Source organism: Mustela nivalis, assembly GCF_964662115.1.
Source record: "Mustela nivalis genome assembly, chromosome: 2".
Lineage (NCBI taxonomy): Eukaryota > Metazoa > Chordata > Mammalia > Carnivora > Mustelidae > Mustela > Mustela nivalis.
The window spans coordinates 113,727,430-113,741,212 of NC_139021.1; the positions used below are offsets into that span (position 1 = coordinate 113,727,430).

The 13,783-nt window shown below is 37.0% G+C and overlaps 1 protein-coding gene across 4 annotated transcripts in view; it reads left to right on the forward strand.

Annotated features, from left to right (window-relative positions):
• ATAD1 (ATPase family AAA domain containing 1) overlaps window positions 1-13,783 on the forward strand; it is a 74,249-nt gene that overhangs the window by 40,566 nt on the left and 19,900 nt on the right. For all 4 annotated transcript variants that reach the window (XM_082721041.1, XM_082721043.1, XM_082721040.1 and 1 more), the window contains 3 exons: window positions 5,227-5,325; window positions 7,276-7,396; window positions 12,632-12,832. In XM_082721041.1, the coding sequence (XP_082577167.1) occupies window positions 5,227-5,325; window positions 7,276-7,396; window positions 12,632-12,832 (421 nt within the window). The remainder of the gene's footprint in view (window positions 1-5,226; window positions 5,326-7,275; window positions 7,397-12,631; window positions 12,833-13,783) is intronic.

The following is a 13,783-nucleotide window of genomic DNA, read 5'->3' on the forward strand; positions in this document are numbered from 1 at the left end:
AGACTAGTGGAAGAGGAGGAAGTAGAGAGCTGCTGCCAAAGAGGATGGAGGTGTAGGTCCCAGAGGGGTTGGGATTAGTAGTTTAAGAACATTCTAAGGTTAGGGCGCCTGGGTGGCTCAGTTGGTTAAGCAACTGCCTTCGGCTCAGGTCATGATCCTAGAGTCTTGGGATCGAGTCCCGCATCAGGCTCCTTGCTCCGCGGGGAGTCTTCTCCTGCTGACCTCTCTACTCTCATTATCTCTCAAATAAATAAATAAATAATCTTTAAAAAAAAAAAAAAAAGGAACATTTTAAGGTTAATAATTAATTTACTCTCAGTGAAGTGGGAAGATGTTATAACTGAATGGGAAGGAGAATTGGAGGGTTAGGTCCTGCTGAGGTAAGTATGTGATCAGGGTTTAATGAGATAAATCATTGTGGATTATGAACATTAGGGCATAGTTGAAGGAAGCATGATGGTATTGGGAATTTAGTTGTTTTTATTAACTTCTCCAAGCATTTCTCAGTATCTTGGTAGCAGATAAACTGAATGGTGGTACGGAGTCAGCATTGAGGATAAGGCTGACTGGTACAAGTCCCTTAGAACCTTAGGGTTCTAAGATTTAGCAGAACACATTGTTGAAATGATGAGCTGTGGTCCAGGCCATTTAGGAAGTCAGATATTGCCAGATGGGGGATAATTAACTGGGAGTATAGAAGGGAATTAAAGAATTAAGGGTATACATTGAAGGTAAAGATCATGTGTGACTATGGGTGAGGAGGAAACTATGACTTCCATGGTCATAAAGGCAGAACACTGAATATAGAAGCTGAGATAACATTTTGAGACTACCAATAATCAGCGGACCTCATGTGAATTTAAAGGCAGTGCAGTGGTCAGATGAAAGAAAGGTAAACAATGATGTCCATGTATTCAAATCAGGAACAGTAACCTAGAAGTAGTCTTAATGTTTGAATTAGAATATTTGTAATCAGTTTCTAGCCTGAAGCCCGGAAAACTTGCCAGCTTGGTGAAATGTAGGCTGTCAGTCAGGAGAGAGGAGATGGTTTCTGCAGGGTGTTACACAGGGTTGGGGATTTTCTGGGCTGTATTTAGATGTAGTAGAAGAGTTCTGCTGGGTATGTCTAATGAAAGGGTGGGTTGGGTTCATTGGGCTAGAGAAAAATGGAGTGTCTAGGTAAGCTCTCTGAAGAGCTTTCAAGCACAGGATGAATAAGTTAATGCTTGACCTGTTCTGAGTATTAATAAATACAGTATTTGGGTTAGCATACTAATTAGACCTAGAGTATTTCTGAGATTTTAGATTAATTGTCAAAGGCCAGCAAAGATGACTACTGAGAATTCTTCCTACTTATGAAGGTCATATACTGTGACCTTAGTGAAGTTAATGTCATATTTTTAGTCCTGTCATGACACTTTAGTCTTCAAATCTTTTAGTTATTTTGAGAGAAGTAAATTAGCCAAAGTATTTTATGAAGAGATACACACTGAGACCTTTCAAAAAAAATCACGAACTGTCAGCTGCCAAGTATTTTTGAGAGTGGCCGGCGCTGAATGCCAGTTAACGCTGGAATGAGCTGACGTTTGCTGACCCCAGGAAGCCATTGTGACCTACATTATGGATCAGGTAGCTTTTGCAACTATGGTTTACTGGCACTGAATCTGAGGCCTGAAAAGCTGAAGTCACTTGAGACAGGAAGTCAGTAAGGAATACACGGTTAGTGTTGCCTGATTGGCCACGGAATGGGTAGAAGTGATGGGGAAAGAGGAGCCTGCAGAGAGGGAACCTGGAGGAGAGAAAACTGTGTGCAGCATTGTGCTGTATGCCCGGGACAGTGGAAGGGCACGATAGTAGAAAGCCATGGGATCCTGTAGCTTCCAAAATACACCCAGTAAAACCAGAAGAGATACATGTGCACTGAAAGGGAAGATGACTTGGGTCCTCTTGTAAAGGGTGTTTTCAAGAATTTTAATATGAGTTTATAAGAGATTATATCAAATATATAGAGCTAATTACTCAAATTCTTTGGTGTTTCCTATTTCAGTGTATTTTTGAGCTTTGTAGCCATGATTTCCTCTGTCCACACTTAAGAGTCTGTTAGCTATGACGTCTGTTAAAAAAAAAAAAAAAGCCTTAAGTTTAATTATAGTTCACCTCTGGTTTTTCACCCTTAACTTCTTTTTTTTTTTTTTTTAAAGATTTTAGTTATTTATTTGACAGAGAGAGATCACAAGTAGGCAGAGAGGCAGGCAGAGAGAGAGAGAGAGAGAAGGAAGCAGGCTCCCTGGCGAGCAGAGAGCCCGATGTGGGACTCGATCCCAGGATCCTGAGATCATGACCTGAGCCAAAGGCAGCGGCTTAACCCACTGAGCCACCCAGGCGCCCCCACCCTTAACTTCTTAATGCTATCTCTAACTTTCTAAAATTCTTCTTCCAAAATAACAACAAATGTTATGAATCTTTCAAAAATTGAACAAAATGTTTCTTTTTTGTTACTCCTTTTCTCGCATCTCCTCTTTTCCCATTTTAGACAAAAATACTAGTTCACTCTTTCCTACCCTACTTCTTAATCTTGTTACAAATACTTTACTTGGGAAAAAAACAAAATAGAGTGGAAGGATAAAAAATATAATGAAACAGTTAAAAAAAAGAGTGTACAGTAAAAACTAAGTTTCCCTCCTACCTCTGACCCCCTGCCCCCTGCCCAGCCCACCATTTTTCCTCCACAGAGTAACAACTACTTGGAGAGACTCACTTTAAAAACCAAACAAAAGTTGGCTAACTGGAAAATATAATTGTCATTGAGTTGTAAATGATAAAGCAGTGCATGAATGTAAGCTATTTTAGAGTGTATAATCATAATTTTGTTCTTGGTAAAATATTTTTTAAATAGAGGCTCACTCAGTTAAAGCTGTCAAAGCTAGAAACAGTTGGATAACTTCTGGAACAGTTTGGAATTGTTATGATGTGTTTTGGGGTCCTTTCTTTTTATTTGTTAACCATGTTCTTTCCCAAATGAGGATTGGTGTTTCAGCAGAACATGAGCTCTGGAATTAGATCAGGGTTTGAACTCTGGAAATGCCAATTTCTAGCTCATAATCTTTGCAGCTCTCCTAATTTCTTTGACCCTTAGGTTTCTCACCTAGAAATAAGCATAGTAATAGCTACTTCTCAGGATGATTTTAAGGGCTGATTGTTAAAAAAAAAAAAAAAAAGAAAAGAAAAGGAAAAATAAAGAAAAAGAAAATGAATTTTGCCCAGTAAGCATTAATTTCTTTTTGCTGTCAATGTTGTTAATGCAACTTGAAGGTATTGTTAAATGGGACTGCTTTTGTGGGGAAAAGATTTTAGGTAAATTTTACCAAAGCATTTTCTAGCTCTATACTTGTTTAGGAAATCCCAGATATAAATAAAGGTTGTTACTATTTAAAGCAAGGGGCAGTTGTGACCTAGAGTAAAATTTTAAGAGCAAATAGCTAAGGGGAAAAAAAGCAGGGTTTCTTAACTCAGCAATGCTGACATTTGGGGCCAGATAATTGGGGAGGGGCAGGCTGTTCTTTGCCTTTAAGAACACTCAGCAGCATCCTTGTCTCTTCTGACTAGATACCAGTCGCACCCTGTCCCCCCAGGTTGTGATGGCCAAAAGTATGTCCCCTGAGGGGCAAAGTCACCCCTGGCTGAAAAATCAGTGTTTACTGCATTGCCTAGAAAGAACACATGTGGGATGGCTTCACATTTATAAAAGCAGAATGAAAAAGAAGCGTAAATTGATGTTATTACAGATTCTAAAATAGGATACCTTTCATAGCTGATGCATGAAAGATTTTAAGTCAGCGAAAGAGAAGATATATATTAATAAGGAAGAGATTCAAAAACCTTGGAAGGGTTACTTTATCCATTTCTTTAGTAATTTTACAGGGGAGAGCTAAAGAGGAAAAACTGTGGTTCATAGCACTTTTGAAAAAATGCTACGTTACAATCATATGATTTATCCTAATTTACTCACACTTATCTTAATCCTCCAACGAATCTCTGACTATACTGCTGTGTGATATGAATTTCATCTGACGCAGGAATACCCCCTGACAAGAACAAGATCTTATAGAATCAAAGTATTTTAGGGGGTGCCTGGTTGGCTCAGTTGGTGGAGTATGCACCTCTTGAACTCAGGGTCATGAGTTCAAGCCCCACGTTAGGCATGGGGCCTACTTAAAAATACATAAAATAAATAAAGAATACGATATGATTTTTTTTTAAGTATTTTAGGAAAATGGAACAACAAAAAAATTCAGTCTTTATTTCTAAATATGCTCACTTAATTGAAATTTGAGTGTGTTTTCTAGAGATTTTTGAAGACTCCTTAGTGGTCACAGACTCCTGTCTTATAATTGGGGACAGTAAGGTCATGTGGGTTAGAGGATGGTCCCTGGAGTTGGGTCACCTGCATGTGTATTGTACCTACCTCATAAGCTTGCTCGGGGGATTAAGTGAGTTAATTTATTTTCAGTATTTTGGCATAAGACTCAGCATGCTCAGTAAATGTTTATAACCATTTATTAAAAAATTTAATCAAAAGTTTTAATGTGTTGGTAAAGCTCAAAGGTTTAAAGCTAGTTTTGCCCAGCTCTAAAAATAAATGTAAGTATATTTCTAATTTAGTAGTATTTTTACTATCTTTGGTTGCCTAGTCCCAGGAATTGGCTTTAACTAAAAAGGACAGCTTCTCAGAACAATTTGAGATTTGATAGATAGGGGGATCTGGTGTCGATATATGGGTAATTTGAAGTTAGGCACCTGTTTTCAGAAACCTGTTTCAAGGCAAGAAACTCCATTTGTCAGTTTTTTGATACATTTAACTCCCCTGTCTTTCATTTTGAGGTTTCATCTCCACCTGTCATGATAACCCTACTAGGAAAGACATCATATTGGACCATGGAGTCTCATTGGAGCAATGGAAGGCCCTCCATGTATTTCTTCAGTCATGTGCCCTGTATTTTCCCCTTCCTAGGAGCTGGTTTAAATTCCTCTGATTTCTATGGAGTTGGATACTCAAATCAACCTGAGGATTTACACTGGGGAAAGATGAGATCAAGGGGCTTAGAATTTCCCTGGAAAATTCTTGTATGTCTGTTCATCGCTCTTTAGACTTCACAAATCATCTCCTTTGGAGTTCCAGTACCTAAATATCAAACTAAAGGAAGTTGCTTGTTTTTTTCATTTTAGGCAGAAAAATTAATGAAACAGATTGGTGTGAAAAATGTGAAGCTTTCAGAATATGAAATGAGTATTGCTGCTCATCTAGTAGACCCTCTTAACATGCATGTACGTATCTTTAATCTTATTTCAGATTTTTTTGGTCTAGATTTTTGTGTCAGGGGTCCTGACAATGACCAGGTTTGATGATTGTTTAGGAGGAATCACAGGAGTCCGCATAGCTTTGTGCTCATAGGTACGATTTCATACAGCAAATGGATACAGGACAAAATCAGCAAGAAAAGAGGGGCTTGGGATGAAATATGGAGGAAATTAGGCACAGGCTTCCAGGAGTCTTCCGCTGTGAATGAAGTCACACTCCTTCAGCAACAAGTTGTGAGAACACATGTAAAGTACCCTCCACCAGGGAGGCTCCCTAGATACTTATTAGCGCCCATGGTTTTCACTGGGACTAGTCATGTAGACTATACTTCCTAACATCTCTCCAAATTCCAGACTTCCAGAGGGAAGACAGATATCCACTGTAAACAATTTTGTTTGCACAAAAGTTGAGGCACAGTGAGGTGTTCTTATTGGGGAGTGGTAGGAATTCTCCCGAAATCTGAGTTCCCATACTCCAGCCCCGGCCCTCCTTGCAGGCAGGCCTTTCTATGGACAACAGTCTGGAGCCTGCTGCGTTAATTTTTTTTGGCATACACTTGTTTAGATAAACTTGTACTTTAATTCACCTTTTGTGGCATATAAAAAGTCCTGCTTTAAGTTATGTGGATATTTGATTTTGGAGTCTAAGTGTAGATTTTCATGATAACATATGGTAGACAACACAAGATTCTGAATTCCAGTTTTTCTGTTCATGGCCTTGGCAAATTATTTCCTTTCTGAGTGTCAGTTCCCTCCTGTATAATCCAAGGACCCTGTGATGCCTATTCCACTTACTTCAAAAGGATGATTTGAACATCAGATTAGTGTAATTTATAAATTCTAAAATTCAGTGTATTTTATAACAAACGTAAATGAATTTTGTACAACAGATACAAATAAATAGAATACATAGGATATTCCTATCTCTAAATCTGGAAAAAGAAAAGTCTAAGTCTATAATGTCTTTTAGTATCCATGTGCATGGAGAAATAGAAGTCCCCAGAAGAAATCCTCCATTTGAATTTGATCTATAGATTTACAGTGAAACTTTCTAGGCCCTACCTGCTTTCACTTTTGAGTAACTCTGTATCAATAGACTGTTTTTTGTTGTAGCTACAGTGGAAGTAGGTGATGATTTGTTTCAGATTTGGCTATGGCTTTTCACTTTTTTTTTTTTTTTTAAAGTTGTAGGGGAAGTAAATCACTGGTAATACTGCTTCTGACTCACCCCTTCTGCAGTCCCTTTACTCTGTCAGGTTAGAGCTAGGTTGATGTTTTTTACTTAGGTCTTTTTTAGTTAGTTAATTCTCCCTCTACCCCTCACACCCCAGATTTTTTAAGTTGAGTCAGAAGGCTTTAAAATATACACGCTGTGTTTATTTTGAAAATATTTATCTCCTGTTTACTATTTATAAAGACAGAAGTTTGGGCACAGTTTTACTTTAGATTAATAAAATTCAAAATTCCAGTTTTGTGTGACTTTATTTCTAAAATCTATTCCTGTTATATTTGACAGTATCCTGTATGAATTAGGGGTACTCCTGGTAAGCTCTTTCCCATCACCCAGCACTGACTTAACTGTCTGAGTTGGTTCTGGGTTTTCTTGGCAGAGTGTCTCCTCATAAGTGGAGTGAATTCAGTTTATTAGATCCATGTAGAGTTCTGAGCAGTGGGCCTGGTGTTCCCCCCCCTTTTTTTTTAAATAGTAGGTAGTTGACTATTAAGTTCCTTTTTGTAATTTCCTAGTTGTTTAGCAATTTAATTACTGCTCTGAAAAGTCTTTACTCACATTATATGTTAATCTTTTATTATTTATGTATATTTATCAGATTAGGGTTTACCATTTGGGGGGGATTTTTTTTACTTCATGGAGTGTACTTAAGTTGTAAAATCCATGTCAACCTTACCTTTCCCCAGGTTACTTGGAGTGATATAGCAGGTTTAGATGATGTCATTACGGATCTGAAAGACACTGTCATCTTACCCATCAAAAAGAAGCATTTGTTTGAAAATTCCAGGCTTCTGCAGCCTCCAAAGGGTATAGTACAAGATTATATTTGCTAACGTATTAAAAATGTAGGAAACATTGAAACTTTCTGCCATTATAGAACTGGTATCATGGAGGGTGGATTTTCAAGAGAAAACTGAGATCTAGTGTGCAGTTTTATAAATAGTAGTTTTAAAATAATTGCTCGTTCTTCAGCTTCCCAAATTTCAATAAAATTTTTTCCCTGTAATTACATGTCAGAACAACCCCTTTATTTCAGTCATTTTTACTACTTCCAAGTAAATAAAAATTTGGGAAATTGAGGTTAAAAAATTGAGGTCGTGATACAGGTTCTTCTGTTTTCAAAGTAAGACTTCTTTTTGTTGTTTCACAATTTAGTGATTTTTTTTCTCTTAGTAATCTTAATCTTAGTAATCTTAATTGCAGTGGAGTTTTAGAGTAAATATCGAAGTACAGATGAACTAGAAATTAAATACTACTTATTTGGGCACCTGGGTGGCTCAGTGGGTTAAAGCCTCTGCCTTCCGCTCGGGTCCTGATCCCAGGGTCTTGGGATCGAGCCCCACATCGGGCTTCCTGCTCAGCAGGGAGCCTGCTTCTTCCTCTCTCTCTCTCTCTCTCTCTCTGCCTGCCTCTCTGCCTTCTTATGATCTGTCAAATTAATAAATAAAATCTTTTAATAAATAAATACTACTTATTTTTAAGGGAAACTTCTTTATTCCTAGTTATTAGTAATCACTTTGAAAGTCCTGGAACTCAAGAATTGGAAATGCTTATTTTTAAAAAAAAAAAAAGGAAATGTTTGTAGCTCCATCCTTAAATGTAGTACTTTTTTCCGTGTCCATTGAAATATTAATCATGTTTAAGTGTTAAAGATGATTCAGGTGATGCAGCTTAGGAGATAATTGGCAGATGAATGGAGATATGTTTACCACAGCTTTCAGATACAGATGCCACAGCAGAGCTTGATTTCCAACTGCTCTTCATTCTATGCCCAGCACTGCACAGGTTTGCTTTTCTGTTGCTAGTCGAGGCTGAAATCAAATTATTAGACACACACTTAAAAAAAAAATAGGATCTATAGAAGTATCAAAATAGCATTATGTGTAAGTTATAGTTTCCTATAATCTTACTAGTTTTGCCATTAATATCAAAAAGTGCATTAAATTATATTTCAAAAGTAATTATGGCCGATATCTGTACATTTTCATGAAATAGGTAACTTTTGCTTTTGGTAAATAGAGGATGATAACAGTTACCACCAAAAATGACATGTTCTTTTCATTAACTAAAATAACAAAACTGTTTATTGGGTATTTCTTTTTATTTTTTAAAACAACAAAGCTCCCCCCCCCATAAAAAGCATTTAGTTTAATACATTTTTAAAAAATTTTCCCCCAAAGAAAACGCAATTGATTTATCTGAGCCCAGATCAAAAGAGTAAAGTAAAAGTTTAATTATTCAGTTACATTCTTTACTACCCTTTTCCAGGTCATTGGTAGTCTGAACAAGAAATAACTTTTATAATTTTTCATGTCTCAGTTTCACAAAACTAGTGATTTTAGAAAAATGAGTTGTGTTTCACATGCTATTAAAGAAAGCCCCTTTCCTCATCAGCAAGCTCTTAGCCCAGGTAAACGAGTGACTTCACTAGCTGGACTTGGCACAGTAAATACCAAATTATGAGATACTTCAGTGTTACGTTTAAATCTGTTGCTAATTGCAAACCATTATCTAAAACTGGAGGTGGTTTCTATGAGTACTTCAAATTTTTGTAAGTTACACAAGTATTTCTTGATTATGTAATCCAAAGTTACACTGTTTGAGCCTTCTCAGCCTTGCATTTTTGGAAAGTTTTTTTAAAATCAGGAACAGAAGTCTGAAAAACCATTGACTGACTTTTTGACACGGAACATAAATTGGATATTCGAATACAGAAGCGGAGCATAAAATCAGTTGCATACCGTAACTTGTTCCATTTTTGAACTGGAAATAGGTTACCTAGGTTAGAAACATTGCTTTATTGCCAATTTTATGTTATCCCTAGACAGTTCATTGCTATCTAAGCCAGAAGTCATCACTGCCTCAAAGAATACACAAGGGTAATTTGATAATGACATACATATTAGCACATGAACTCATACAGTCACATAAAGGTATAAAGTTTGAGCTGTCAGGCCAATAAATGGTCACAAGAACATGTCATAAAATATTAATGGTTGTATTAAAAAATAACCCTTTGTTATTCCAAAATTTACAATTAAAATTCTATCTGAATACTATACAGTTCTATAAACTCTTAACTTCCATAATCATTTTGACACAAAAGTTTTATGTTTGTGAATTTTACCATGTTCCTCTTCAATGGATCATGAAAATGTAGATAACTTAGAAAAATTTATTTTGAAAAGTGATTTTTTTGAGGCTGTAAAACCCTCCTTTCCTCCCTCCACTTCCTTGAGTACTTTGAATTTAAATAGATGTAGTTTTTACAGATACTTATTTTTCCACCTTTTGAACAAATTTTTTATTAAAGCTCAGAAGTCAATAAAGTATCTCGAAAAAGAAAAAAGTTGGTTACTAGTAAGGTATGAGAATTATTTCAAATTTGGATCTTTTGTCCTAATTCTTTTCTTCCTCACCCTAAATATTTTATTTTTGTGTGGTGTTTATGAAGTAAAGCCCTTACCTAAACATCCATATTAAAGAGAGGTTTGAGTTTTGTAGCCTCTGCAAAGCACGAAGTAACAAGCACAGTTTTTTGTTTTGTGGAAAATCATTGTAAAAGTATCAGACTCAGAAAAACTAAAGCAACAGAAAAACTAGTTGAAGGGTTGCAAAACTAATAATATAAGCCAAATGCCTCACATTCATTTGCAGGACCATTCACGGATGATCACTCTTCATAAACATGAACAAAAGATACAGAAGAGGTGCCACTTTTTAAATACTGTTGCTCGATTCTCTAATAACGTGCCAGATGAAACAACATGAATCTTGGCGAAGCAGCATACATACAGAAATGGGAATAAAGCAGTTGAATGGATAATTATAAAGCTAACACATGGGGTGCCTGGGTGGCTCAGTCTTTAAGTGTCTGCTCATGATCCTGGTGTCCTGGGATTGAGCCCAGCATCGGGCTCCCCGCTCAGTGGGTAGCCTGTGTCTCCCACCTCCCCTTTCCCTCCACCGTTTGTGTTCTCCTTCTCACTGTGTCTTTGTGTCAAGTAATAAATAAAAATCTTAATAAAATTCAGGTAACACATAACTACCACCCACGTCAGGAAGTGACCAGTGACTGCCCCCTCCAGCCCCGCTACCTCAGCTGTCATATCGCTGTCCTCCAGCAGATGATGAAATCCCAAAGCTTTCATTACACAATAAATCTCTAGACATTAAAAAAAACTGCTTAGGGGAGCCTGGATGGCTCAGTGGGTTAGGTCTCTGCCTTTGGCTCAGGTCATGATCTCAGGGTCCTGAGATCGAGTTCCACATCGGGCTCTCTGCTCGGCAGGGAGCCTGCTTCCCTCTCTCTGTCTGCCTCTGCCTACTTGTGATCTCTCTCTATCAAATAAATAAAGTTTTTAAAAAACCTGCTTAATAACCCTAATTACAATCCTTGAAGAGCGATTATGGGAAAAACTTAATCCTGCAGAAGTGCCAGAACTAAACTATTAGGAATAAAATATTCCAAGTGATAAGTGGATACTGTGAAACACAGAGGACATTCTAAGAATACTTGCCTATGTTTGTAAAGTGACAGTGTAGCTGCAAAATCAACAAGATATGAGGACTTTTGCTCAATAGATGGTTCAAAAAAACCCCAAGATTCAAATAATAGGCATATAAAAATTGGCTCGTAGATCTGCATTCCATATTAAATTATCTGATCAAAATAACAAATGTAATAATAATTCCAAGCTTCTGCAGTCATCCCATATGTTTTCAGTTTGATTTGAATTAAATGACAACTGTGTTCTGTATTCACATGTTCAGTCCAGAAGAACAGTGTCCGTAGAGGGTTCAAGTTATAACTGACTTAGTTAAATTCTTTATACCTAAATGAACTTAATTAAAAACTTTAAAGGACTGCATGGAAATATTAACGTGTTCTGGCAAAAGTTACTGATTTAAATTCTAAAATAGCTTCAGAAAACTTTAGGATGATTAAACTTGGCTTAGTTGAATCTTAAAGGAATTATTAAGACCACCGGAAAAATTGTACTGGAAGAAAAGTTTGGACATTATTTTGAAGAGTTTGATGTGAAAAAGGTTGTTAGTTTTCTTGTGGAATCGAGCTCAAGTTTCTCATTTTTTTAAAAAAAAAATGAGAATTGGGGCAGGATGGGATTTTAATACAAAATATCTACTTTCCTTATATCTTATATTTTATTTTTATTATATAATAAGAATGCTTCAGAAATCTCCAAAGCCTCTTCATTTTACCCCAGCATGCCACCTGTAAATATTGTCTTTTTAGATGCAGTTATATGAGAAAAGTAGAGGAGCTCTGAATTAAGCAAATAAAATTTAAGTCAGACTTGTGCATGGTCATGATTTTAGTATTAACTTACAAAAATGTTTCCTCATTTTAGTTGAAAAACAGTTGGTGATGATTCCCAAAATTTTTAAGACCTTGACCAATTTAGATCTCTCATATTAAAAGAATTACCTTAAGTTGTATTAAGCAGCAAACTGCTATCAGTGGAGACTTTAGGTTAATAATACAGTTTTATTCCTTGGAAAATAAAACAGGAGTGACCAGCAGCTTTTGTTCCTTTTAAGAGGAGATCTTTATCTGTGTGGGAAGAAGCTCATGCCCTTTTGGCTGAAACTTAAATTTGCTGAATAACAGCAAAACAGTGTTCGCTACAGTCTTTTGAAGAAGTTCTGTTTTCTCTGGGCTATTGTTAATGCACCATCATGCTGTTAGCTTGTGAAGGTGGGCGGTATTAGACCAAATTTTGTCAACTGTTGATTGAGGGGCGTGAGTTTGGTTGTCGAGGTGATTGTCTTTAGTACCCTGAACTAGATCTTTCCATGAAGGGAGGAGGCATAAGCATGCTATAATTATAACCCCAAATGTGTGTCATCACAGACACTGAACTTAGAGAAAGTGGCGCTTTCCTTTTCTACTATTCAGAAAAGGTTAACAATAACAAGTGAATGTTAGGGAAAATTTTAGTGTGGACAGCATTAATATTATATTGGTTATCAAATAAACTAAAGCAAATAGGAAAAATAAAATAACGTGTTTATTTCCAGGTGTTCTTCTATATGGGCCTCCAGGCTGTGGTAAAACTTTGATTGCCAAGGCTACCGCCAAAGAAGCAGGCTGTCGATTTATTAATCTTCAGCCTTCAACACTGACCGATAAATGGTATGGAGAATCTCAGAAACTGGCTGCTGCTGTCTTCTCCCTTGCCATAAAGCTACAGCCTTCCATCATTTTTATAGATGAAATAGGTATGTGACTTTTCTATGTGAGCATTTTAAAGCACCATTCTTTATTTTTTTATTTTTTTTTCAGTGTTCCAAGATTCATTGTTTATGCACCACACCCAGTGTTCCATGCAATAGGTGCCCTTCGTAATACCCACCACCAGGTTCACCCCACAGCCCCCACTCCCCTCCCCTCCAAAACCCTCAGTTTATTTCTCAGAGTCCACAGTTTCTCATGGTTCGTTCCCACCCCCGCCCGATTCCCCCCAGCTCACTTCTCTCCATCTCCCCATGTCCTCCATGTTACTCCTTATGCTCCACAAGTAAGTGAAACCATATGATAATTGACTCTCTTCTTCTTGACTTATTTCACTCAGCATAATCTCTTCCAGTCCTGTCCATGTTGATACAAAAGTTGGGTATTCACCCTTTCTGATGGAGGCATAATATTCCTTTGTATATATGGACCATGTCTTCTTTATCCATTCGTCTGTTGAAGGGCATCTTGGCTCTTTCCACAGTTTGGTGACTGTGGTCATTGCTAAAGCACCATTCTTAAGGGTGGTATTTCGATGACCACATTTAGTTTTTAACATTTATTAGGTCAAATTAACAAAACAAAAGGGGTAACCAACATCTCTGTGTGTTCTGTATAATTTCCATGTTACAGAATGAATCATAATCTGTTCATTACCCTACTTGATCGTAATTTTCTGTTTTCTCCCTAACATGGGCAGCATACAGTGACATTACATACCTGTCTACTTATGTGTATCGGTCTGTTCAGGGTGGATCTCTGGAAGTTTGAGCCATTAGGTCGTGTGATGGGTTCGTCTTCAACCTCACTCATGCCTGTTTTCACTCTCACCATTATATAGCTTCCCTACAGACTCTCTAAAATTTATTTTTTCAGACACTACCATTGATTTTTTTGTCACTTTAAAGAACATGAATTTTCTCATCATTGGTTTGTGT